Source organism: Coturnix japonica, chromosome 17 (genome assembly GCF_001577835.2).
Source record: "Coturnix japonica isolate 7356 chromosome 17, Coturnix japonica 2.1, whole genome shotgun sequence".
In the NCBI taxonomy this organism is placed as follows: Eukaryota; Metazoa; Chordata; class Aves; order Galliformes; family Phasianidae; genus Coturnix; species Coturnix japonica.
This window is the reverse complement of record NC_029532.1, coordinates 1,310,044-1,337,424: the sequence shown is the minus strand read 5'-3', so window position 1 is coordinate 1,337,424 and position 27,381 is coordinate 1,310,044. Positions and strand designations below refer to the sequence as shown.

The window sequence follows — 27,381 nt, the reverse complement described above, 5'->3', positions numbered from 1 at the left end:
TCCAGTCTCACTGTAAGCTCCATGTTTCTGCCCCAAGGTCAGAGACAGCATCCAGCAGCAGGGATGGGGCTGCTCTGTTGAGCTCTGGTTCGGGGAACACAAAGGGGAAAGCAGTCTGCAATGGTTCAGGGCCACTGGGGATGGCCAGAAGCATCCCATGAGTGAGTCATTGCAGCCCTCCATAGACATCGTGAGCACCAGCAGAGAGCAGTTTGGAAAAATAAAGTGCTGGCTTTTCAAAGTAAATAAATAAACCAAGCGACGTCCCTGCTTACACGGAGTTGCAATTCTGGAAATATTAAATGGTTTTAAAAGCGACACGTTCTGGTGGTGGAGCAGCAAACTCCACAAAAATCAAATTCACCAGGGGGAGGAAACAAAAGCGGCGCTAACAATAATTAAGAATAATCTTTCCACAGAGCAAAGCCTGCAGGAGGAAAACAAAACCATCAGCGTGGCTGCAGGATGTGTGTGCATGTACAGGCTTTTCCTGTTGACTCAACACCTCAATGCAGGGCATCGCTCCCCAGCTCCCACCTGGGTCACTGCAGGCTTTGGGAAGGGGTTGGTGAGACAGGGCTGTGCAAAGAGATACCAAACCTGGCTCAGGCTGATCGTCTGTGGGCTCTAACAGAATCTCTTTGGCCTTTTGCAGCTCTAAAAAAGCAATCAGTATCTTTTTTCTCTTGGAAAGAAAGACACCAACAGAGCTGAACTGGTCCCTACACCTAAAGCTGAAGTAAATAGAGGAAGAAAGGGAGCACACCGGGGAAAAATGGGAAGTAAATGTGATGCCCCCTGGTTTTTAGAGCAGATTCAGAGGGTTTGGCCTGGGCGAGCTGCAGTGGACATCTGCTTAAAAACTATCCTGTGTCTGCAGAATAAGACTGCACGGAGGCTGCCAGGAGAGGAAAACAAGTCTGGCACCCATCAGACAATACACAGCTACTCATTTATTTTACCCATTTTTCATGCCTGGCTGAGTGCTGACAGCCTCAAATGAACTTTTTGCCATAGTCTGGACCCCAGCATCCCTCCGTCACAGTTTGTTCCTGCAGGGCTACTGGGCTACAGCAACGCTGACTGCTGACACTTCCACTTTCTTCCCTCCACAGTGACCTGAATTCATGACTGATACCCTTCATTGGTCCCCAGTTCCAGGAAAATATCTCGGGAGGTTTTTCACTTTGTGGATTTGAATTGACACCAACGTGAGCAACTCCTCATCCCCCAAACTGTGACCCTTTAACACGGGAGTCTTTTTAACGAGGTTCACATTCACATGCTGAAGTCAGCTTTCTCAGCCCATGGTCTCAGGCCTGGGCTCGTTAATGCACCTCTTTGGAGCTGATGAGCACTTAGGGTTTAAAAGGCTGCACTGACAGCATTGTGGGATGCTCTGCTGCTCCGCTCAGGGACTGCAGAGCCAGGAAGCCTCACTGCCTTTCCAGAAGCATCATTTCCTGCAAAGCAGGTGGCATCGATCCCCATAACTCACCCAACCACAAGTGCATAAGGATGAGAATGGTAGGGTTCAGTGCCTGTAAGCAGAGCTGCTTTCTGCACCACCGAGATGCCGGGTGCTGTGGGGCAGAGATGTGACATGCAGGGGGTCACTCAGTAAGCAGCAGTCATACACACACCATGGGGCACAGTGACAAAGTCTGTTCTCAGCCCCCAGCTTGGCACTGGGACCTCTCAGTCATTGCTGATGTCAGGGTTGTTTGCAGAGAACACAGTGCTGGGTTTTATTTTTCCATTCCAAGCTAACTAGGTTTCTGGGGAGGAAATACAAATATATCTGTATCTATATCCTTCTGCCCACTGGCAAAGGATGGAAGTGGAGATGGAAAGCATGGGATCTCAGAGTGCAACAAGACACACCATGATGGCAGCAAAGCTCCAAACTCACCTGTCTCATTAGAGAAGCAGGTTTTGTGAAACTTCCCCATGTAGAACTCCAAACCGATGATGGCAAACATCACGATGGCGAAGAAGAGGAGCAGCCCAATCTGAAGCAGAGGCACCATCGCCTTCATGATGGACTTGAGGACGACCTGCAAACCTGGGACAGGGAAATACAGGCCATCAGGAAGGGGAGGAAAACGAGGGCTGGGGAAGGGGGGTGAGGCAGGGGACATGGGGTATCTAAGGGACAGATGAGGACTGGAACACCACGCAGTGCTTCTTTCCTTGGGCGCTGTAAAGCCTTCACACACTCAATATTTCAGACACGCAACCAGGAAAGTTATCTTTTTCTGATCTCCTTTCTTCAGATCCCAGATTCAAAGGTCTCTTAAGCTTCAGAGACTAAAAAAGACGTTCTCTGCAGTTGGTGGAGTCCCCAAATTCAGCCAGGGACCAAACCAGACCCTTAGAGCATCTCCCCTGACAGTGCTGGTGGCCTGAGTTCTGCTTCCATAAAACCAGCATAGAAGCAGAAGGAACAAAACCAGACTCAAACGCCCTCCTCCCAGGGCTCTCCATCTATAGCTTTCTCGCAGGCACTAAAACTCATTTTCAATTAAAACCAGGGGAGATAAGGCTAGAGAGGCTGGCGAGATGGAGGTGTCAGATAACGTCATGCAGACGCACATAACAAAATAAATTCAGCGATAACTGGCAGCTGAAAGCCACCTTGGTGGCCTACTGTAAGGTGCTGAGAAGGAAGGGTCATCGCTGTCTCACCACCTTGCACTGCTCAGCACTGCTGAGGGCACTCCGAGGTCATACAGGATTAAAATTAAAAGCATTAAAATCTACCGGAGAGGAAAAACTACCTAGGAGTGTAGAAGAAAAGCATATAAGACGATTGTGCGAGTGAGCCTTGAGTTTTACAGTTATTACAGGGGGGAAAAATACACAATGAGCACAGCTTTCACTAAATCAAATAGTGCCGTATGGGAAAATATCGTTGCCCAGAGAGGTGGTGGTGCCATACGGCCATCCAGACTTCCAAGGTCAGGCTGGACAGAGCTCTGAGCACCTAATGGAGCCGTAGCACTTAACTGTCCCTGTTCATCACCAGGGGTTGGACCAGATGACTTACAAAGCTCCCTTCCAACTCAAGTGATTCTATGGTTATGATTGTGCAGGTCCAGGGCTTGCCACCAGATGGGAAAGAGCATCTTACCCAGACAACAACACCCCAAGGGATCACAGCCAGGGCCTGGTGTTTCTGTAAACACTTATATCATCAATTCAGCCCTTCTTTCTCCCCCTCAACACTCAGTGAGCTGATACTCATGTTGGCTGCAAGTAATTTAAGTCAGAATTCCGTGACTTGAGGCCCTTTTCCCCATAGCAGTCATCAGCAGAAGCAATATCTTTTATTGAAGTGACTGCAGTACATGGAGAAAGCAGACAATATTTCAGGTGCACAAGGCACATCCTGAGCTACCTGAATAAAAAATATATCAGATAATAAAATTACAAAATCAGCTTTTCCCCAAGCCTTGTTTCTCCAGCATCCTTGGATGTGGACAAGGCAAGCACAGAGCATCTCCTTTTTAGATATACATTAGTAAGTAGTGGCTTCCCCAGAGCTAACCAACGACCTGGTCTATGTGGGCATTCAGACTGAAGCCCTGCCTGTGAAAGGATGCTGATTTGGGGAAAATTTGCTGTTAGTGCATAGCATAAAACTTTGTTCATATCTACAGCACTGACATTTTGATCCCAAGGCAGCAGCTGGCCAGAAGGCAAGGAGTTAATGCATCCCCTGAGCTAAGGGGTTTCCTTTCACTGGCTCTTGATAGAGAAGACCTCTCTGTTCCACATCCAGAAATGAAATACACTCCTGACAGCCAACTGTGCAGAGCATCTGGTGAACAAGGACAAAGAATCATAGAATCACAGCATCTCCAAGACTGGAAAAGACCTCCAAGAGCATCCAGTCCAACCGTTCACCTCTCACCAATATTTCCCATTAAACCACATCCTTCAGCACAACATCTAAATGCTTCCTGAACACCTCCAGGGTCAGAGACTCCACCACAACACCCTGCCATGCACCATCAGAATTCAGGAGCACATTGCTACATCAGATGGCTGTACCAAAACTGGGACAGCAAAAACCCAAAGCCTTGAAGGGGAACAACATATTGTTCATAAAAGCACGTTAGAGACACCAAAAAGGACAGAACCAATATGGCTAATGAAGGTGACAGGTTCATGGCACTCACTTGGGATTCCTGACACCAGCTTCAGCGGCCGCAGCACACGAACAGCTCGCAGGGTCCGCAGGTCAAAGTCGGTCCCAGCAGTTGCTAGAATCCTAGAGTTCATGAAGAGAATGAGAGGGGAAAATGGGATTAAATGGTAAAATGGCATTTTTCAGGCTGCTTCAGTTTTTTATACCTGTCATTAATTGGATCTGCTGAAAGCCAACAATTTGTGCGCTCCTCCTGAGCTGCTGAGCTTTACTCAGACATAGGAAAATCCACAACACCTACTTGTTTATGAGGCTGTTTGCATTTAGAGTGAGTCTGGCTCTGGCCCTTGCAGAACAGCACCCTGTACTTAAAGAACATGTGGCATTTTAAGACAGTAAGAGGGAGAGAACCCCCTCAGCTGTGCTAGAAATTACCAGCCAGAACCTTCTGCAATAAATTCAGAGATCCCTCAGGTACCCATGCCTGGTGTTCCATAATATTTAAAGAAGTTTCTGGTTATACAGTTTATCTCTGCAAAATGAATTTTTGCTCGGAGAATCATATTTGAGGAGAACATCCAGAGAGTACGGAGCATTTCCTCTGATACACTCATGTGGCTCTAAGAAGAAATACAGATCCTCAAACAAAATGATCCTTACAGATGGAGTAGTGTCAGAAAACAAAATGGCAATGGTGTTTCAGGGCGCAGTAAAGGAAGAGATATCAGAATAACAGAATCATGGAATCATTAAGAATCATTTAAGATCATCCGATCCAACCATCCATCTATCACCAATATTACTCAGGGATGGGGCATCTACCATCTCACTGTGCAAACTGTGCCAGTGCTTCAGTACCCTCACTGTAAAAAAACTTCCTTACACCCAAGTTCAATCTCTTTTAGTCTGAAATCGTTTCCCATTGTCCATTTCCCTTGCAGCAACACACAGAAACACTCTGAGAGGTGTAGAGCACCCACAACATGCACCCAAGATCAGCCTTCACCTGCCAAGGAGCCATTTTGCTCAATGCCTGATAACGTGTAGCTGAGCTCTCAGCCAAGTGGCCAGCTGCCATAAAAAATGCAAAGAAAATCAGAGTTATACAGAAGGAGACATGCAGTTTTTCTATGTAGTATGTATTATGCAGGATGTCTGGCAAAGTGGGCCATGGAAGACGTGGCCATGGAGGATGAGGCTGTGTTCAGAGCTTCCAGAATAAAAGCCCTGTCCTTGACTTACTGACTGACTTAGTGCTGCTGCCAAGTGTGGGCCAGGGAAGAGCAGGCTCAGCATCACTGTGCGGAAAGGGCCAGACTCAATCAGCAGGAGGTGCTGGAGATCAGGAAAAAGCATGCTGAGATGCTGGATGGCAACAGAGGCAGCAGCAAGCCAGAACCTGAGGAGCAGAGCATCTATTCTATAGGACACCTGTTCCTACATTTCCACGACCTGAAAATTCATGTTACATCAGCTCTATGGGTGCAATCTGAGCAGAAGCAACAGGAGATGATTTAAACCAGGGGCTATTATATTCAGAGACTTTAATATTACTTTCCGTGCTCGTGCCAATGATTTTGCTCCTCTTTTCTCTTCCTTCCATCCTCACAACATAATTGCTCACTCATAAACCTCAGCAGCCAGGGAACCGTGCACACTTCACGCTGAAAGATAATCTTGAACATCCACCTCAGGTGTTGCTGCTAAAAGCACAATTAGTCTCCAGCGAGCTAAGATGGATCTGTGCTGTCATCAGGCAGGTTTGTGCCACAGGCTGAGTGGGGGTGGGGGGGATACTCTGTATGTTCATTAATTTGTTTCTGAGCTCATCAAGGACAAAACAGGAGTGAGTGTGGGACACCATGAAACAGTCCCAGGGAATCAATGGCTGAAGGTCTTCATTCCAGTTCTGTCTTCTTCAGTAGTCTTGGTATTAAAAAAGCAAACTGTGGCAAATCTACCTAGTCAAAACCCCAATTTATTCATTAATTCCTACTCATGCTGTTATTCTCTAGCTAAATAATATAGGGCACACTACCCCCCACCATCTCCTGTAGCTGGAGAGCTGGTCCATGGATCATGTCAAATCTTAGTCTAATCTTGTGATCTGCCCATGCCTACATGGCTGAGCTGTAGCTGCCAAGTTTGTTCATGAATCAACCACTCTGAAAAACCATAAAACCCCAGACAGATTTTGCCTAGAGAGAGAAATACACAGCAGCAAGCTAAACAATGACACTTCCAGTGAAAGAAATGGATGAAGTGGTAAAACAGACAACAGCTTTGGGTCTAAAAGTCCCCATTTTAGACTTGCAGGTAAATGAGGCAGGTGGTAAGAAAGTCCAGGTGGGCACACTGCAGCATCTGCATTTCTCTGTTTGAGTGCAACAATCCCTCAGTGCCATTTGCCTTTGTACAGGCTGGCCATCAGACCTTTCTTCCTCATATGCTGCTGCAGCTCTAGGGATCTGGGCACGCATCCTGCTAGCTCAGCAGTGCCCAGGGCTGGCTGTGTGCTGCTCCTCACTTAGATGCTAACTCGGCTACATACAGCACTGCTCACCACCACCTCCACACTAACAAGCTCTGACATCTGCTCCCAGACACCAGGGCCAAATTTGTGATAAATGCCCAATATCTTTTGTTCTAAGAAAGCCTGGAATCAATTATAAAGAGAGCTCGTTCCTCCGGGTACAGAAGGATGCAAGGAACAGAGGGGAAGTGTCCTTCCTGAACATTATGCTAACATAAATAATTAGCAGTCCGGATCTGGAAGTACCTGGGAGCTCAGTATTTCTATGCACTGGTTCCATCAGACACATTACCACGCGATGCTGCACATTTCAGAGCTGCCCAATATCACTGCTATCCCCTTTTATCACTGTCCATAAATCACACAAGAGATGCTCACCAAAGAACTGGGGCTGGCTACGAGTCCAGCAGCTTCAGTGTGTCTGCTTGCAAGCAGATAACACGAAGCTACAGCAAACAGCAGCAAGATAAAGAACAGAATTATTAACACTTCCAAGCAGGTGTCTCTGCTGGAAAACACTGGTTCTGCTGGAGAAGAAATCACTGGCATAAATATAGGTATTTTTTAATGGAATCTTTTTGTTTACTATAAACCCCAGTCCTAGAAAGTAAGTGGAAAGAGCAATTTTCTTCAGACATCTTATCAGGACAAAAAAGCTCATTCATAAGAACTGAGTCAAACTCTTCAGTGGGATTAGGAAGGAGATTAAATAGTGATGAGACAGCTTTCCTGGAGGGAAAAAGAAGAAAGGGAAAAGATCCAGTTTGCCAGCAGCACAGAAACCGCCTTGTGAAGAGAAATGGCAACCACCAAATTACACCCATGGAATCAACCATGGGGGATAACCGCCAGCCTTGCCATGAACCTGCTGAGCCTTTGAATGAATGGTCTTTGGAAACAAGAATGGCTCCGATGTCCATCCCGCACAGCAAATGGCTCCGCTCTGACTCAGGCACCAGCCCACTATTATCACATTCCTGGACTGATTATTTCAGATGCCGTAGTAGCAACTTGGAAAGGAATCAGCCTTATTTGGGGTCAGAATCAGGCCAAAGGACTCCTGGCTTTCTAAGTTCTAGGCTCTAAACTAAAGGAGCGCTGACACACATATACACCAACAAGTCCAGTGTGAGATCAAACATCTCCATCACTGAACTGAACACTTAAGCAGAACCTCTTCCCCAGCCTTCCTTTAGAGCTCACAGCCTGAGCTGCAGCATGAGCCAAAATGAGATTGTGGGTCCCACTGCCAGCCACGCTTCTCCCAGCTGCAGCACAAAGCTGCATGTGGGCAGGGCTGAGAGCTGCTGGAAAGATGCCCTCCTTCACTCCATTTCATTTCACGGTGTGTACGCTTTATCTTGACTACCAATGACACACAGTCAACACCAGGTCGGAGCTGATAAGTAGATGTGGCATGCTAATTGCACTGATTAATTCATGGCATGAACAGGTCCCACTGTTGGCTCCAGCACTTCGCATGGTGACGTCCCCACCAGCTGTCCCCAGGCTTTTCCATATGGAAGGACCCTGCTTGCCAGATCTCATAGGATGGCCAACACCAACCTCAGCATCCAAATACCTGCATGTCTAAGCTTACTCCTTCCCTTCATAGCACACCTACAACAGCGTATACAACATCACAGCTCTTTCCTTTGTAGGCGTCACTAAATTTACCCACCAGCCTTCCACATACAGAATGCAGCCTGGAAATCAGTGCAACCTCTTTGCACAGCAGACATGCTCCAGAGTCTTAGGAAGAGACACAGCAAAACGAGAGCAGAAATACCACTCCCCTCCCCAAACCACCTGCAACCTATTTTCCCGACTGTAATTCCTGAACCAGGCTCCAGGGAGATAAAAGGGAGAGGAGCATCTGTAGGCACACACTCCTCTGCTATAGTGAGACAGTCTGCAGCCAAGCAGCGTGTGCAGCGCTCAAACAAAAAGAATGAGGTTCTGCAGAGCACAGGGCTGATGGTCTGGCGTCTGCCCAGGATGAAGGGAGATATTCTGGTTACAAGGATGCAATTACTCAAATAAGCCCTTGTTGCTTCTAAGCAGGAAAGACATCAACACACCATGGCACGTAGTATAAAAGGAGGCTCATTTGCTGTAAGCCATGGCAGCTGGCAGGAAAACGCATGTGTCCAAATCATTTTACTGAGCATACACTGGGAAATCTGAGCACAGAGGAGTTAAAGCCATCCTGCACTTCATTGTGTCTGGAAAGTAGGTCATACCTTGAGTCTTGCTAAATTAACATTACAAAGGAGAGATGACTGCTTTCTGTCCTTGGAAATGGGCATCCGAGAATTTTGTTCCTGGCACCAGAGGATGAGAGCAGGAACTGGGAGCCCACAGCACTTTCCTGGCATCCAACAGTCTTTTGGGTATGGGCAGGAAAGCAGAGGGGGTTATCTTAGCAGCTCACGATCATAGAATCATGGGATGGTTGCGTTGGAGGGGACCTTAAGGACCACCTAATTCCAACCTCCTGCTGTAGGCAGGTCTGCCAGCCACCAGGTCAAGGTTTTAAACAGGAGAGGGAGGGAAACGTCAGATTCAACAAAACATTCAAAGTGTTTTTACTTTGTGTCAGAGAAGAAGAAAGCAGCGAAACACCATTTGGGATCATTTGTTCCACTTGTCAAATTCTAAAATGAACTATTCTGACTTCTAATGTGTTTTCCTTTTTAGCAAAAGCAATTCATGTCAAGCCTACAAATATTTTTGACTTGATTTAAAGCTGCCATTTGCCTGAAAGGATTAAAAAAAAAGAAACACAAAACATCCAACCCTGTGTGCATGAAAAATGTCTCTCCAACTTGATGCTGGATTTCAGTAAGTCAGGAGGAGTGTGGCTGTGCTCTCTACTGGGCAAAGGGCAGAGGACAGCTGGTAGGAGGATGGGGGATGTGTTATTTCTGCCAGGTGGGCTAGCAGGGCAGCAAGGACACTGCAGGAGGGAAGAGGTCTGAGTCACTACAAGAGCATCTCAGCCCTCCATCATCACAGGGCCCACCCAGCCTCCTTGCCAGGCTGCCTTGGGAGCGGTGACAAAACCTGCATTGTTTGGAAGCAGAGCCACAACACCCTCCGCATTTGGCCAGTCCCCAGCGATAGCTGTTCAGGAGCTGAGCAGCAAATATCATCACTGTCCAATTACACTGGTGTTGGGGGAAGGAAAAAGGAAAAAAAGAAAACATACAGAAAAGCTGCCAACAGTGAAAGGTTCAGAACAGAGCTCAGCCTTCTCTCCTGGTGCAAGCAGAAGAGAAACAGAGAGCAACATCATTCCATGGACCATCAGTCCATGGCAAGCAGATGAGATGCTGAGCATTTAGTTCACTTGTTCTTTTAGCTAATTACTTAAAGAGTGAATAGGAGCCAACATTGAACTTAAGAGTGGTTGCAGAGCTCACGGTTGTGTCATTATTCCCTAGATACACGTCGAATGCCCCAGGCTGCTGCTCATGTTACACCATCACATCACACCCCAAAGAGTGTGCCAGCTCCCTCCTCACTCGTGCCTTCCTGGACATCTTAGTCTGAATCGATGCTGGAGCTGAATTCAGCCAGACTGTATCACAAATGCTCCTCACGCATTTCACATCCAAATCTTGCTCAGAGCTGAAGCCCAATCAGCATTCACAGTCCAGAAATAAGTAGCCAGGCCCCAAATCCACAAAACTAGATCAATAATTACTAGACCCTTTAAAGAATACTAATTATATTCGAGCAATTTGCATTGACTCCCCAGCTTTTGTAGGCAGCTGGGTCATGTTTCCAAGCTTTAATCTACAAGACATGAAAAATATTTGCTTTCAAGTGAAATCTCCACTATCGTAGGGGTCTTGAAGAGGAAGATTAAAGTAAGGCAACTGATAACAGAAGACCTGTAATGTAATATCCCTTCCTTAGTGCACACCTGATTGCCACTCCCAAAAGATACTGCTTTCCCTCTTTCATAGAATTCTTATCCTTAATTATTATTATTTCCTGTTTTGGCCTGAACTATCACAGCAAATATGTGATGTTGTTCTAAGGAAAACACAGTTTGCCAAGACATCTAAAATATTGTGTATTCCCTCCATCTGCTTCTCCTAAATAAACCCGGGGCCTTATCTAATATAACGAGATGTTGGCAATAATTGCATAGCCATCTGCACCGTGCTTTAAACCTGTTGCAAGCTGGGCTGTGGACACGAGAAAGTCAGAATTTATTCCTTCCATACTGCAAACAGAAATTGTAACTTCCCCCCTTCTGTTTTTTAGGATCATTTCACTATATCAGCTCATCTGTTTGGCGCTTGGGGAACTGTAATTCACAAGTGTGACAGATAAAATCCCTCTTTTCCCTATCTTGCATAGATAAAGCTCAAGATTTGAATCTGGTGAAGGTCAGGACAGTCCCAGATGAGTACTGGGACAGCAGAGCAGCCTGGACAGGTTCTGCCCAGAGTGGTACAACCATGACACAATATATTTCAGTGCTGACTATATAGCGCTCTGCCTATACCTGAGCCCTGCTGGGAAGGACCAACACAGAGCAGACTTTCCCAGAAACCTTGGTGCCTGATTAGGAAGTCTTTTCTGGCTGCCCCCAGCTGCCTGCACTATTGCATGCACGGCTCCATTACCCAAATTTACCAAGGAATTACTCGTGTTATCATCCCAACTCAAGCTGTGTCAGTTGTAAAGTTTAGTTGGGTCTTTTTTAACTTTGTTCCACTGCTAAACGTGAGATATCATACCACTCTTCACAGGTAATACCACAGAAATAGGGATTCCCTAGCAAGAGCAATTGCTGGATCAAGCTGTAGGTGGAAGAGCTGTAGGGATTCAAGGTACTCAAGAGTGTAGAACACCAAAGCTCGTTGGATAGAAAGAACTGGGGTGAAGACCACTTGCTGCCAATGAAATCTAATCACCTGGGTACACCAGGTATACACTGGCATAGCTCCTGCCATCCTCTGCATGCAACAACCACAGGAACCCCCACCAATGCCAACACGCACCATGCCTACAACCACAATCCCTACAAACCCCTTCTTTGCGCCTCTTCCACCCCACACTGCAGTTGCCCGCTCTCTCCCCACTCTCCCTCCCTTTTTCACCCATCACAACATGGTAATCCACTGCCTGAGCCCAACATAACCACACCAAGGGTCAGCAATGCAGATCGGCATTGCCAGGTCACACCAAGCTGATCCAACCAACCTCAGGGGCCAGAGCAATGTCACCGATGCAGAGAAGCGACATCTTTATATCAGGAGAGGGGAATGTGCTTAAATTAATTGGCAGTTTAGATAACGGAGGTTTTCTCTCTCCACTGGGCTGTTAAGAAGGCTGGAACTGCTGCAGATAAAAGCCTGGTAGTATTTCCATCCTGAGCTCAATGTCTCTGGACTGTATAATCCCACCATTAAAAAATATATGCTCTGGGCTGAAACTTGACATAGCAGGTCCCTGTGCAGCAGCAAACATTTGTGCTTTCCAAATTTCCAGGGCAGTCCCATCGGGCCCATTGGGTAGCTACAAGCAAGCAGAGATGGAAGCTGCAGTTTTCCAGATGAAACTGTGCTGGCACAAAGCTTTGCAGATTTGGGGTTTCATTTCATTGCACTGACCACGCAGGCAAGTTTGCCTGCAGCTTATGAAATACAAGCAGGACTGGGTGCTCATCAGCACCACTGATTTGCTGCAGCAAGTGACACAAAGGCAGATCTGAATTATGGGGCAGGAGAGAGAGATCTAGGGGGGATTTCTCAGCTGCAGAAGAGGCAAAGAAGCATCCTGCAACCCACAGCAGCTTTCTGACAAGGCAGTGCAATAAGAATATAGCACAGAAGACTTTGGGATGCAGGCCAACAGCATCAAATGCTTTTTGTTGATACAGCCCATTGCTGTGAAATGGTCCAGAAATCCCTCCTAGCTTCTCAGCACCAGAGTTAAGTGTCTAGTTAGGAGATAAATCACCTCAGCAGCCAATAGAGAAGAGGTGTAAGTAGCAAAAAGGAAACCAAAAGCAGAGCTGGCAATTTCTGCCATCCCAGATGCCTGGATCAGGTTTACTAAGGAGTAGCAAGAGTGGCTTTAACACCTGACCCGAGTTTAATCACCAAGTGAGCAAGGAGAGCCGAGTCCCTGCTTCATCTCATGCTTCTATTTTCTCTTTATAATACACCTCGTGTGCATTTTTAGGAAGAGGAACGCTGCACATTTGACTGGGTCCCAGCCCTTATCTCTGCCCATTGTTCTCCCAGCAGACTGTCGTCTAGACAGCGTTAAGCTCCAACTGGGGAAGGTGCAGGAGGAGCAGCGTGGTTTCCAGTGTAAGCATTTCTGACATTTGCTTAGTCATCCCATTCCCTCCTGGTTGGTGTCTGAGTGATTCCTGGCTCCAGTAGCCCTGGAAACTACGAGAAGAGGCAGCTCCAGATGCGCATGTGGCAGCTCCAGGTGTGGACTGTCACTACGAGGTGTCACTGGGGGGGATGTGGGACTTGTCACCCCTTACTAAATCCATGCTGCCACCCGGGGGACTCTGCAGTGTAACTCCTACAATAAGAGCAGCCACAGCAAAGTGCAAATAGGTGGCATCTTAGAGACAATAACTCAAGCAAATCAAGAGGAGTTGTTGGTCCTTCAAAAAAACACTCAGAAAAGAGGGTTTCTGAGCAGAAAAATACCCTTTTTTTTCCACCCCAAAAATAATAATAATAAAAAAAAAAAACTATGTTGTTAGAGAAACATCAATTTCAGTTGTCCAGAGGGAAATAACAAACCATTTTGATTTCATTTTGCCTTCAAATACGACTTCAGATTGTATTTTTATTTGGTTGTTTCTAACTGCAATGATATTGTAAAGCTGGCTGAAAGTAGGCGCTGCCACTTAAAATCAGGCTGAACTCTCCCAGGGGAAGCTCTGCATTTTGAAAGAAAACTTTGGGAACCAGGAATTTTCCTCTGATATTTCTCACTGGGGAAAAGCCTGAATTTCTCAGCAGCCATCCTGCAAGGCTGGAGAAAGGCAGCCTTCACCTGAAGCAGCTCGTACTGCCTTCCCATTGGGATGCGGTGAGATTTTGAGCATCTGGGATGGAAGCAGACATTGGGTGCGAATGCGGCTTTGTGACAAGGAAAAGCTTGCTTCAGAAGGAACAAGCATATCAGGACACATCCTCCTTCTAGAAGGCAAGACCATGCAGGACACAGATCTCCAACATAAGAGGCTAAGTGAGGCTGTGGGAGGAGGAAAAAAGCAAGGGAGCAAAGAGAGGGGATGGAGAATGCCAAGCAACATCAATTTGCTTGGGTTTGCCAAGAGCGCAGGTGGAGCTGGAGTGATAAAGTTTGCATCTGGGTTTTGCAGATGACTCAATTTACAGGCTGGGGTAGAGAGAATCTGGCATTTTATCCCAGGTCCCACACTGCTGCAAAAAACTAAAGGAGCATTTCAGCCTGAAACCTCCCAGAATCAGCCATGGAGATGTAGACACAATCAGCATGCATCTCCCCAGGGCACACAGGTAACCCCTTCCCACTGCATCAGAAACAGCCCAGAGCTCTGCTCACTGCCAGCAAACAGCTTTTTCACTATGATCTGAGTGCATAGATAAAGACATACAACTCTAATCCCTACTTCTGTACCTCCTGTAGAACCTGAAACAGCCTGGTTTGATTGTACTAAGAGTTCAGCTCCCACTGTATCCCCTTCCCTGGCCCAGCTGCAGGAGGGAAGTTGTCTTTCTCCTTACATTTTGCTCTCTTGTTCCAACTTTCCCCCTCGTTACACGAATGAGACAGCAGAATTTTAATGCTTCTTATGTTTGGTGATAGGTAACAGTGAGCGGTACCACTCTGACTTTTTCAGCACTTTGCCATCTCATCAGCTGTTCAGAACTGCTTTTCCCTATTATACACATCAGGGATGGAGGCGAGTAGAACAGCAACACAGAGGACTGAAAAAATACCTTTTCTATTGGGTTAATCCATTCTATAGAAGCTGCCAGTAGAGAATATGGAAAGCAGGAGGCTGACACCAGTCCTTGTTAAGTGTCCCCATAGCAAGCTATGTCAGCATGGCACAAGAGCCTCAGTAGGGAAATTGCTTTGGATCAATCAGAGCAGGCCTCTGTGCTGCAGATTCAGAGCCCAATTCACTTCAACCACAGATGGGACTACCTCCAAACACAATCCCTCCTGCAGAATGTTGCACCTTCCTTGGAGATGCTTCAACAGCCCAAAGGGTTCCTCCTCCTCTTCTAAAAATCACCCCATTCCCCAAATGCCAAACATGAAATCCCCTCTAATAAATTCCTCTCCACTGCAAGGAGAAAGCAGCTCTGCCTGCCACAGGCAAGCTATAACCTAGTAAATTTTAATCCTTGCCTGTTATTGTGCTACCACTAGAAGTACACGGATTGAGATAAAAGGCTCACCAGCCCAACCATAATTATATTAGAAAGGTAATTATCTCCTCTCCCACCCAACTCTGTGCTTTCTTTCTATAACGAAGTTTCCAGCTAATGTCTGTAGCGACAGGGCCAGCCGCCACGAAACCGCCGGGAAATGTAAAAGCTAATTGACTGTTTAGTGCATGAGAAGCAGTGGATGAAGGCTGTGGAGGAGAGAAAGGGGAGGGAGAGCCCTGAACCAGAGCCCATCAGAGCTCCTGGCTGCTGTTGCTGCTCTCTCAGCACCCAGGAGCAAACAGATTTCTTTGTTTCAAAGCACTTGCCCCATAGATCTCACTCTTTTGTATGGTTTACGAACTGTCACAGAGGTTAGAGATGTGTTTTAAAAAGACATTTTCATCCCGTACAGGTTGACTTTGTAATTGAGGAGAGTGGCTGCTCTCCCATCCTCACCAAACTTTGCTGTGCTGTTGGATGGATCAGGCAGGTTATAAGTGACAAGGGAAACTGAGGCACAAAGAATGCAAGATTATCATAGAATCATTAAGGTTGGAAAAGTCCTCTAAGGTCACCCAGTCCAACTATCCACCCACCAGCAATACTGCCCACTAAACCATGTTCCTAAGTGCCACATCTAATGGCGCTATGGGTACCCCAAGCCTTCATCCACATGCAGCTCTGCTTCATCCAAACTGTCTACAGCAATTTGGGCCGCAGCTGCCTCTGTCCTCACTCATGTTTCAAAGTATGGAAGTAACATGAGGGCTCTTCTCCAGCAGATAAGAAGTTATCTGGGACTGAATGAGCTAAATATAATTCTAAACAAGCACGTGTTGTACAGATCACAACATGAAGATGTTGGCTGTCACGCATTGCATCCATTGTTTCACAGAAGTTTCTTTGTGTTTTGTACCATTGCTGAGTAGAATAAAATTACCATTTAAGATGCTTAATTGTACCAATTATAATCTTATGTGGAACATTTTGAAAAATTACTATCTTTTACCAATGCGTAACTGACCAAATGGTGCCTCCCCTATGGAACAGCCACCAGCTTTTCTTCTAGCAATCCAAATTACAAGGTTACAGCTTTTTGCAACACTCCCAACAGGACTGGGTCCCACCCAACACATCAGCTTCAGCTGTCACATGCCACTGCAGAAGAGGGTATATTTTTCCCCCCCTTAAATGACGAATGCTGCCCTCATCACTTGGAAAAGCTTTCAGTCAGTGGCCAAACGCGCATTGGTTTGGCAAGGACAAAAGTTCAGCATATCTGGACTACTGCTCCACGCTGCCAGGGCTCCATTTGTAATATGGACCTAAACTATCCCAAAACTTTGGTCTCTGCTTTAAAAACCACTCAACACCTCCCAGTGCAACAGAAGAAGCAGCACAGGCAGCCAGCTCTTGAAACTGACTTGAAAGTGGCCTTCCCATCAGCTACACACAGAGATGGGACAATTGGGAGTGGAGATTTGGCTGGAGACAATGTTTTATTGCCTTCAGACTTCCAGCTTGTAAACAGCTCTCCCTACATAACTGCTGAGTGCAGCTGGATGGATCTGGATGCAGCAGAGGAGAAGTAAAGGCAGATAAAATCAGTTGTGCAATCCAATGACAAGTTCTTCTAACGCAGCAATTTAAAGACCTTGTGTGCTTAGAGAATCCTTCATTTATCTAGAGATCTGTCCCACTCATCATCTCCAGGGGTGCACCAACAGTAGTGTAGGAACAGCAGAACTCATTTGGGCAGTGCAGACCCCTCCAAACCACTGCCAGCTCCAGCCTCCCCACAGACACTGCTCTGCTCTGACACCAGAGCCAGGCATGGGAAAGGCTCAGGGCTATGGAGCTGGTGTGACTTAATCAAGTAAAAAACAAGTGTATGAGGTGACCTCCATGGCAGAAAAGCCAAGACAGAGTCAGCACCTCCCTACAGCACAGCCAGTGCTGGTTACTTCAGCCACAACTGCACAACGAGCAATTCTGAAAGGGCAAACAAGAGGCATGCACTTCATACACTATCTCTCCTGGGCCAGGCTCTCCTCCGAGCCCCTCAGCAGCCCTGAGGGATGCTTCCCTCCCTGGTCCCACCTCAATGACGGACCATCTTCTGCAACACCATCCAACCTCACTGCAGGGTGCAAGGTCAGCAAACCCTCCTCTACATCTCAGCCTGCAGGTCACCGGGCTCTGCAGCCCAGATAATTGACTCATCTGTAGGCTTTCATCTCTTCCCTTTGCTGGAAAGATTAAGTCAAATTGCACCTTCAGCTTTCAAGCTGTTTCTTGCCACCCTGGCCAGTCAATAAATCCCTACCATCCTCACCCTGTGGTTTTCAGCACAGCAATGAAAAGATCAGGCCAAAGCACTTGCAGAAACATCCCTCTCATCTGTCACACAGCTTGCTCTGAAACATGAGCATCCTTTAACCCGCCTTTACTTATTTATTCAGGCAGGAAAGGGGGGAGGAAAACATCCCAGAGTAGCCTGTGTCAGCAATTAGGAGCATGAAATATCTGGCAAGAACAGCTTTATAATTAGAGCTTTGTCTTGTCCTTCTCTTCTCCTCCTGCCTAAAAGAAATCATTGAAGCCTCCCCACAGTTGCTATGATGGGTCTGGAACACAAGTGTGATGGGGAACGGCTGAAGGAGATGGGATGGGTCAGTGTGGAGACAAGGAGCTATGGGGAGATCTCAGTGCTCTCTGCACTGATGGGATGCACCCTGCACACAGGGATGGAAATACTGTTAGGTTACATCCTGCACTGGAAACACCAGCTGCATTTGGGAGGCAGCCACAAGTCAGCATTGCCCAAAAGCAAGTCTCAGACGAAGCAATTCCTCACCAGAGCTTATGAGAACGACACCAATATATTTCTGCTGACCATTCAGCCAGCAGAGCATTAAGTTGCCCGAAGCCCACAGGCATCACTGCCAAGGCCAAACCCCACACCCAGCTCTTCTTACCCCCAGAGACAGCTAATGCCTTAACACACAGTTTTCTACCTTGTGCCAAAGGAACAGGGGAAAAAAGGGTATATAAAATCAGAGCAGCTGCCAGTAATTGTGAGAGCCTTTGGAGATCTGCAGTATTCATGCAGTAAGCGGATTTCAATTAAGGCCATCCATGAAGAAAGAGGGCCCCCCTTTCTTTCTAAATCACAGCGGCGCATCAGAAGGAGTTGAAAATGTATTTTTAAGCCATATACCTCAGATGGTGGAGAGCTGTATCCTCTTATATGGAGGCGGGGAAACAAATTAATTGATGCAGGTCAAACCAGAGCAAGAATCTCAATTATTCTACAGTAATTACCCTAATAAAAATTTAAACACGCGAGCCAGCTCAGTAGGTTTCAGTCTCAATATTAGCTACATGAGAAATCCATCATCTACTTTCGTCCAAGGAAAAAGTGGAAGCTGAAACAGATCTCCAAACCTTTGGACAGGTTTCCTTCCCACAGACAGCATCCAGCACACATGGAAATATAAGTGTTAAGAAGGCAGCAGCAGGGCTGGTGTGCAAGGAATCAACCATAGACCTTTCCCAGTCCCTGGCACAGTGGCTGCTCACAAAGCCAATGCACAAGGAGAAAATCTGCTCCACCAGAGGGGACTCCAAACACAAGGTGATTAGGTAGCTCATCCCTAACGAGTTTGGGATTCCCATCCTAAAAATCAAGTAAAGCTTAGCTCTGAAGTTTTCTCTCCTGAATCCAAAAGCTCTGAGCATGATGCAGTGAGGAGCTCTTGGGCAAGCTGTGCCTCTTCACTTGGAGCTGTTCCACTTCATATAAACACTCCTAAACTCTCAGGGAGGCTGTCAAAGAGAGCAGTTATAGTTTCACCCCCTACAGGAGGACACCCATCCTCCTGTTTACATCACTAAACTAAACACAATGTCAGATCAGGTCAACAGCCCTAAAACTGCTCAAAATGTTCTTATCTTGCCGCTTGGAGACACAAACCCTTCAGCTGCCCACTCTGGGCACCCAAAACAATTGCTGCCCCTCATCCCCCAGCTGATCCCATACCCAGGAAAGGTCGTTCTGCTCCAGTGTTCTTCTCATCAATAGCAATCCTTGAGACAGATAGGAGGTTCATTGTGCCCCAGCACATTTGAGCACACAAATGGATTGCTCCAGCAGCTGCCCAGCTGAAAACTGGTGCCAAAAGAGTTGCACTGGGGTTCTGTTTCAAAAGGAAATGAAAAGCAACACGAAACACCTCCCTGCAAGAACAGGCTGAGAGAGCTGTGCAGCACTGATGCATGTTTCCTCATTAGCTGACAGTTGGGGAGACCATGAAGAGTGAGAGTGATGCTGCTGGACTGACATGGGAGGAAAGGCACAGCCCAGACGCTCCTGTCTGTTGGGAGCTCTGCTAGTGCAAGCTGAAAGTGATGCTGCCACACAACCAGCTCACACCGTGAGCCACTATTTCAGCTCTTGCTAAAGACTTTGCTGCCCTTAGGCAGCTCAGTTCTCTCCATCCAGAGCATGTACAGCTCCCAGGGGCTTTAATAGCTCCCTCCAGAGCCTGAAGCAGGGGCAAGACCCCAATTACAGTGGCAAATTCAAGTATTCTTCATGTTATGTAACTGTTGTTGAGTTCCTGACAGATGACAGGTGGGAACAGCAGGGCTAGCAAGAGAGGCAGTGTTTCCTATTAGGCCCTCTGGGAAAAGAGAAAAGCTTTCAGGAATTCATTTGTCATTAGATGATTGCTTAAAAAAGAATAAATAATAATGCATGTTTCTTGTAGCTGTATCACTTGGTCTAACATGAAACTACATCTCATGAAACACCTGTGCAGCCTCAACAGCCCCCACTGCTCAGCTCCAGCCCTGAAAATCTGCCTATTTAGCCTGGGAGTCACCAGGCTCAGCCTTTATATGGGAGGAACAACAGAAAGTGTTCAATTCGAGCTGGTCCAACCTCACCCCCTTCCCATCATCACCCCACAGAGATGCTCCTCATCAGCCCCATGGTACCACTGGTGCTCTGGGGCTCATTTCTCACTGATCCTTCCAGCCTTGCTCCCACATCCTGATGTAAAGGGATTAAATCTGCTATAGAGGGGTACAGCCTGTCTACGTGCCCTGCAGCACAACCCCTTGCAGCGTGTGATGATTTCTCCCAGGATTTCTCATCTTGGTTTCCAGCATTGCTGGGCTCCAGATGCCTGTAACCAAGCCAGGGTGCTCATGCTGCCAGAACAGCATGGAAAACCCTCTCTGGAGTCAAGGATCAAAGAGAGAAAAGGAATTCAGGAAGCACAAACATTCCCACTGATTTCTACAACTGCTTCCAAATGCAGAGAGCCACACTCAGCTCGCACCTGAATCCTCTGCTCCATAACAAAAGGCTGCAGCTTTTCACTGCAGAGAAGCCTTTGGCACAAACCTTTCCCACCCTGCCAGGTTCTGTCAGCTCTGGGATGCAGCCAGTCCTGCAAACCCCCTGCCCACAAAGCAATGTAGAGGCTCTGGGGTTGTGCATAGAGAACCAGGAGGGGTTCACTGATGGATTTCAGCCCAGATAGGGAGCAGACAGGGTCCAACTTCATGTCCTGCCTCATGCCAGAGAGGCACATTCTGCTGAGCTCAGCAGGCTGCCAAAGAGGCAGCTCAGAGGCAGGGAAGGGGTTAAAAAACCGCCTCTGTTGCCAGGTGCCATTTAGCTCAATTATGTCACCAGGAGAAGAAAAAACATTGCAATGAAGTGCACCAAGATATCCATTTCCTATAGGGTGCCCGGGCAGCGAGAAAGGAAAATATTGATTAGAGCTGGCTGCAGATTTTCTGGGAGAACAGTTTTCTGACAGAAAATGCCAACTTGATCATATCAAAATATCCCGCTAGAATGGGTCAACCTCATACCATTTTCATTGAGGAAAACAGCCGCAATCTGTCTTATCATTAGGTTGAACATGTTTGTTCTCGTTTTGAAACCGTATTTCATTTCATTAAGACTCTCGCCCAAAAATAAACTCCAAAAGCAAAGCAAAAATATTTTGATCTCTCACCAAAACAAACTATTTGTTGCTTTGCCCGTAGTTTGACATTTTGGCTTTTCAAACAGAAGCTGGAAAGGCACTGGGAAAACCCAACTGAGCCATCTGAGGATGCTGTGGGGATACCTGCCCTTATGGTTGGGTGCTGGCAAAGATAGGGATGTGGAGCATCAACTCCAGGTCTTCCAGATGTCTACTGAAGTAGAGCAAAGAACTGCAGTGCTCACAGCAGCTAAACTTAAGCAAAACACCCGAGGTCCAGAGTCACAGCAGCATTTATGCTTCCAACTCCTGATTTCAAAGCAAGCCAGGAAGCAAATCCTTCATGGATCCAAGCCAGGGATGGTATTTCTCACACCTGTTCCGTGCTCTTTCATTTCCCCCTTCATTCCTGTCATCACACCATTTATTTCATTCACCATTGCCTTTGCCTTGTTCCCTCTGGTACTCTGAAGGCATTCCTTTCATTCCCATTTCGCAGACATTAAAAGCATTTATTTTGAATTCTGGTGCCTCCAGCATGCGAAATCAGCCCCAGCTGCACTCAGAACGCCAGCCTGATCTCATTATACGCCTGTACTTCATATGGAATTAAGGCAGGGAGGGAAACCCAGCCGGCTTTCAGATAACCCTGTTCATTCACCCCACTCCAGGCTGGAGAGGATGTACAGTGAGGTCACACCATGCCCCTATGTATAACAGGCTCAGGGCTGGACAGTGGTAGTGGAGCTGCACTGACTTCTTCCAGAGCAATGATAATGCTGTAGTATTTGAAAGGTGACCAGCAGTCTACTGGGTCTGCAGAGCAGAGGAGCTGCAGAAGCATCATCCACCTCCTGTGAACTCTGCTGTTGTGTGAAGCCCTGTCCTGCTGGGATGCTCTTGTCTCACCCTGGGGATGCAGCTCAGTGTCACTCAAAGCACAGCACAGGGTGAAGGCAACCTCCCCTGCCTTGCTGCAGTGAGCTGGGTGCATGCTCCGGGTGACCTCATTTCACCTCCCTCCTTTTGCCCTGCAGACACAGTGCATTTTCCTACAGTTTTTCCTCAATGTTACCCCCTAAACAGGAATGGGAACTTGCAATGGAGGGCGGTAATTTCTTACCCCAGCCCATCCCCATCAGCACTTAAAGCAGCATGCTGTGCACACAGCCTCAGCAGCTCACCCTGCTTGCAGAACAGCTCTACTACTCTCAACAGCTTTACACCAGACAGCCACGCTCTGTGGCAGTGATCCCCTGGAGCCATGCAGGGGCTGTTGGAAGGTCCCCCAGGGATCCATGAGCTGAGCATCACGAACAGTTCTTAATCCAGGCAATGTAAGCAGCACTGTGCAAAACCCACAGAGCTCTGCTGGCATTGTTCAGCCAATGCTGACTGTGAATTCTTCGCTAATGCAAGTGGCAGCGTGAGCAGGATCTGACTTAGCATAGATCCGGGGAAGCAGACAGCACCCATGTTACACATACAATAAACCCGGCCAGCTTTTGTGGGCTTGGTCATTCAGATCTCTCAGTGCTGGCTGCACGCAACTGTCACACATGAGCTGTGCAGCCCTCTGCTCTATTTTTCCCAGCAGTTTTGCAGGTTGATTGGGATTTGTGGTCATTTTTAGCTTTCATCCCAAAGGGAAAATGCACACAACCAAAAACAAAGCTCAAACTCATGAGGCTGTGAACTACCAGTGGTGGTTAGCAATGAGACAAACAACAAACTGGCTCCCAAAATGCAGGAGTGGGGACTATATAAGGGATCTCTTGGAAAAGAAAGCTTTCCATCAGCCCTCAGGTGACATCAAGCCATTCCTCTGGGGCACCATCTCCCCTCCCTGACACACACAGAACACTCTGGTTGAAGGTCTGTTCTCACTTGCAGCATTAAAAAACACACTGGATAACCTGCTGTTGATGCGACCTAAATAGAGCAGGGGAAGGTGAGGATGATGCCCATGATTTCCCCAGATGACAACCTGAGCACTCAGATCTAGTTCCACCAATAGCCACCGCATCTATGGCCTTCACATGTCTACCAGGAGACCAGCATCAGCTCCTCTCTCCCAGGCCAGCAGATAGCCTGGGGAGACATTAATTGCCTTGCCCAGGGTCATGTAACAAAGCCATCCAGGCAAAGCAGAGCCCAACAGCCCCAGCTGGAGCCCTCACACCAGGCAAAAACCAGCATCCCCCTAGCTTGGATCCTGCACCCATCTCCAAGCTCCCTCTACTGTTCCCAAATGCATGTTACAATCCCTCATTCTTGTTACTCATTTTTCCGCCCTGAAATATGGATGAAATAAGGGGAGATAAATCACCCTGCCTGAAAAGAGCTCAGAAGTTGTGCTGAAAAAGAGAAAGCAGATAAACAACTGCATTAAAATAAGTGCCTGAGCTGCAGGTGACCACCCCATCTGCGGCTCCTCTCTCTGCTTCTCCCAAGGCACAGCCCATCCTTTCATACTCATCACCATCCACAAAACCCTCCAGCAAACATCCAGGGCATCCCATGGTTAGTTTGAACTTTAGTTCTTCTCCCTCTGGCCCTTGACCTTAAACCCATCTCAGTGACTTGTGCTGATGATCCTGCCCAGTGGCAGAGACAGCATCAACCCTCCAAGGTCCACTGCAGCCTTCAGCAAAGACTCAGCAGAATGTGAGCTCTACCACAACATCCTGAATTTTCCTTTAGCTTTCCCAGCTATTCAGAGGTCACTTTATCCAAGCTTGACCCAAATGACATTTGTTGTCCCCGATCAGTTTACAGTCCGCCACGCACAAAGACCAACCTCATCAAATTCAGTTTGTTCTTAGAGGAAATAATAACATACAGCCAACCTAGCCTAAATACAAATAACTGTTTGCTTGGATCAGTTGTCTCCTGAGTGGGTTGCAACTGCATTTTCATATGAGGAGAGGCATGAAAGGAAGCCACGAGCTCTATTATGGAGGAGACCAAAGGCAGCAAAGTGCTGTTGCACGCACTCCCTAAGCACAGCACACAGGTTGCTACCAATGTCTGCCTGAACTGGTAAATGATTCATCTTCATCTCTGGAGGATTTCTTTGGTAACTTCTGCAGATCCACCTTGGGATGACAGAGCAGCGCTAACAGAAAGCCAACCTTGTCACTTCTATTTATTCAACCAAAAAAAAAGGACAATTTCAGGATTGGGAAATCGGAATCAAAAATAATCTGATTCCTTACAAAGAGATTTTTTTCAGCCTCTTTTTCAGACCATGTGAGAGCTGATGCTCATGGATTTATTGGTGAAACTTATGAGCCAGTGAGGAAAAACCACCAGAAGTGAAGGAAGCACAATCGATTCCAAATCTCAGGGTGAAAAACAGCTTTCAGTAGGATTCCAAGGTGTTAAAGTCAGTAAGCCGGAGAGAAAGGAGCATGAAATAAGTACATACACCTCCTAATCCCCGGTGTTTTTGTCCGGAGGACATGGAACACCATGCTGCAAACTAAAAGCAATAACTGAAGGACAGCCAGGGTATGTTGCCAGGCAGACCACAAAGCATCCTACATCTGTGCCCAAGGGAAAGGACAGCAGTCACCACCCTTCTGACTAAACCTGTCTCCCTTTGGCTGGCAGTTGGCACTGGGGACAATATTCTCCTGCTGCCAGGACAATAAACACAACCCTGTGCTCCCCAGCCATCCAAACCCAATCTCTGCTCCCAGCCCACCATGGCATGGCCACAAGCCAATGACCAAGAGAGTAAAGAGAGGAACAAGCCTCTAAAATTGTTGTTAGGTCCAAGAGTCACATCTCTCAGTTTCTCAGATGCTATAAATACGTAGATGCATGTACATGCACACACACACACATCATTTTTTGCATCAGCCCGTTGTCAGTTGGCACCTGGGGGAAGCAGGAGGTTGGCTCTGAGTCATTGCTGCCTTCAGCAGGAGCACAGAGCTCAGCAAGAGCCGGATGGGCTGAGCTGCAAGCAGAAAGTGCTTTCATTGCAAAGGCCTCCTCCTCCAAAAAACCCATTTGGAAACTCCTAAAAAGATGCATTTGTGAAAGGAAACGTGAGGTCACAGAGGGAGAGCTACGACTGTCAGCAAGGCAGCAAATGCAAACTGCCAGGGCTACCACAGTGATGACTCGAACCATTTTGCCACAGCCATAAGAGCAGAGCACCAATGGGAGAAACTGGCAGAAGGCTGAGCTGGGGCCAAGTGAGAAATAAGAACCAGAAAACCTGCCTGGAGAAATGGCCTAAAACACATCACTACACGAGCACAGCCCTGCAGGTGAACCATTCAGCTTTGGTGGGAGCAGAACGGTCCCATCAGTGGCAGCCAGGCTGCTGCCAATGGATGCTGTCACAGCCGTGTGCCCCCTCTGGTACAACATCACATCCCACAACGTCAAAACATCCCCTGCTAATACCATGGGCTGTGCTTCCGGCCCCTGCAGCTGAACAAACAGCCCTGCTGCCTCCTACACATCGTTAGCCTAATTAAAGGGGGAAATGCGCTGTGCTGCTGCTCACTACAGGGACACGGAGAAAGAAACATCAGAGCTCAGCAGGAGACCTCTTGCTGATCACTGGTCTGATACAGGGCAAAAGGAGAGGCTACAGTGAAGGAGGGAGAGATCAAACACAAGGCACTGAGGGACAGACCCAGGCTGCAGGGATCCAGCAATTAATACTCGCTCTTCGTTAGTGCACAAGCCATTCAATGGCTACAAGACACAGCAAGACGCTCCACCTTCTACCCCTTGCTGAAGGCCAAGAAACAGTCGTAGCAGTCATCCAGCTGGTATTGGGAATGTTCCCTGTGGGGAGCAGGGGTCTGAGGTCTGCAAAGCTGCTTTGCATCCACAGTGCATGCCCAAAGACAGGCTGGTGCATACCATGGTTTTCAGAAGGACACAACGTGCATGCTCAGAGCTTGGAGGAGTCCAGCTGGAGCCCTGCTACTTTTTTCTCTGGCCTTGAGGTGGGAGATGAAGAGGAAACAAAAGCACAAGCAGCAGGTTTGAGTGTGGGAAGGAGTGCAGATGGCTGAGACTGACACTTCTGGGAGGAATGTGGGATCTCAGCAAGTGCCTAAAATATTACCTTTGTCTGTCTGACAAAAACTGGGTGAACGCTGAGTGAGCCCTAAAACAAAATCCATTAATGAGAGCACTGACAGAGTCAGGGGAAGCTGTAAGGTACCAAATAAAACCTCAAAAGGAAATGCTGACACAAGTCTGCAAAGGTGTCTATGTGCCAAGTTAAGGTCAAGCTTTAATATTTGATGTCTTGTTGCATCTGTTTGTGTCAGACTCACAGTAACACAACGAATATGGCAGAAGTTCTCATGTGGCGATGACACCAAGTGACAGCCAGGCATCATTTACCATCCCATAGAGTGCAAAATCTACTGCTGTCTTCAGGGTGGAGAGGAGAAAAGAAGACATAGCAGCTGGAGTGACCCTCCATTGGCAGGTGGGATGCAGCAAAGCAGCTGTGCCAGTGTCTGTCCTTTCCTCTCCTCCCCAAGCAAGGGCAGTAGATTTTAATGGGAGAAATTAATAGAACAATGCTGAATATGAAGGATAATGGCAAATACACTTGTCTATAGGATATTGGCAATGCAGCTCTGTCCTAGTGTCTGCTGGCAGCACACACCTGGGGGGACAGTCTTGAGGCCAGCAAGGCTGTGCAAGTAATTAGGCTGTTTCACACAAGCTCCCCTGTCTGGGTTTTACCATACAAACCAGCTTCTGGCCAAGACAGCTCATAGATCCTCTCTACTCATTTCAGGGACTTTAAGTAATTTCCAGCCTGCTCTCAGGGACCGTAAGCACTATTATTTGCTAGATGGTGCTAATGAGCTCAGCATCATCAGCAGTGAGACTGATGTCCATGAGTGTTCCTGCTACCCCTATGAACCCAACTTCAGTGCTCTATCAACCAGGAGCTCAGGCAAGCTTCACCTCCATAAGCATGGCCTTCCTTGGTCTCCATGCTCCATCTAACTTTGTCCAACAGAGAAATAAACGTGTTTTGTGCCTTTTCTGCAACGGGTTGCACATGCAGAAGGAATAGTGCACTTAACCAGCATCCAGGAGAGCCAGGTGGACTGTGTTCCCAAGGCCATCAGCTGCAGGACCAAGATCTAAAGTTACTAAGCAATGTCTCTTGGGAACACAGGTCAGCCACAGGTCCTGTTCCCTTCCAGAAAACCTAATTATTCACCTAATGGGTAATTTGCTGCCATCTGGACATTGAAAGCTTGACTTGCA

At 47.3% G+C, this 27,381-nt stretch overlaps 1 protein-coding gene across 1 annotated transcript in view; it reads right to left on the bottom strand.

The window, feature by feature from the left end:
• Window positions 1-27,381, bottom strand: part of CACNA1B (calcium voltage-gated channel subunit alpha1 B) — a 196,258-nt gene that overhangs the window by 120,289 nt on the left and 48,588 nt on the right. Inside the window, exons 4-5 of the mRNA XM_015878810.2 lie at window positions 4,185-4,276; window positions 1,913-2,065 (exon numbers count right to left, since the gene is read on the bottom strand). Of these exons, the coding sequence (XP_015734296.1) occupies window positions 1,913-2,065; window positions 4,185-4,276 (245 nt within the window). The remainder of the gene's footprint in view (window positions 1-1,912; window positions 2,066-4,184; window positions 4,277-27,381) is intronic.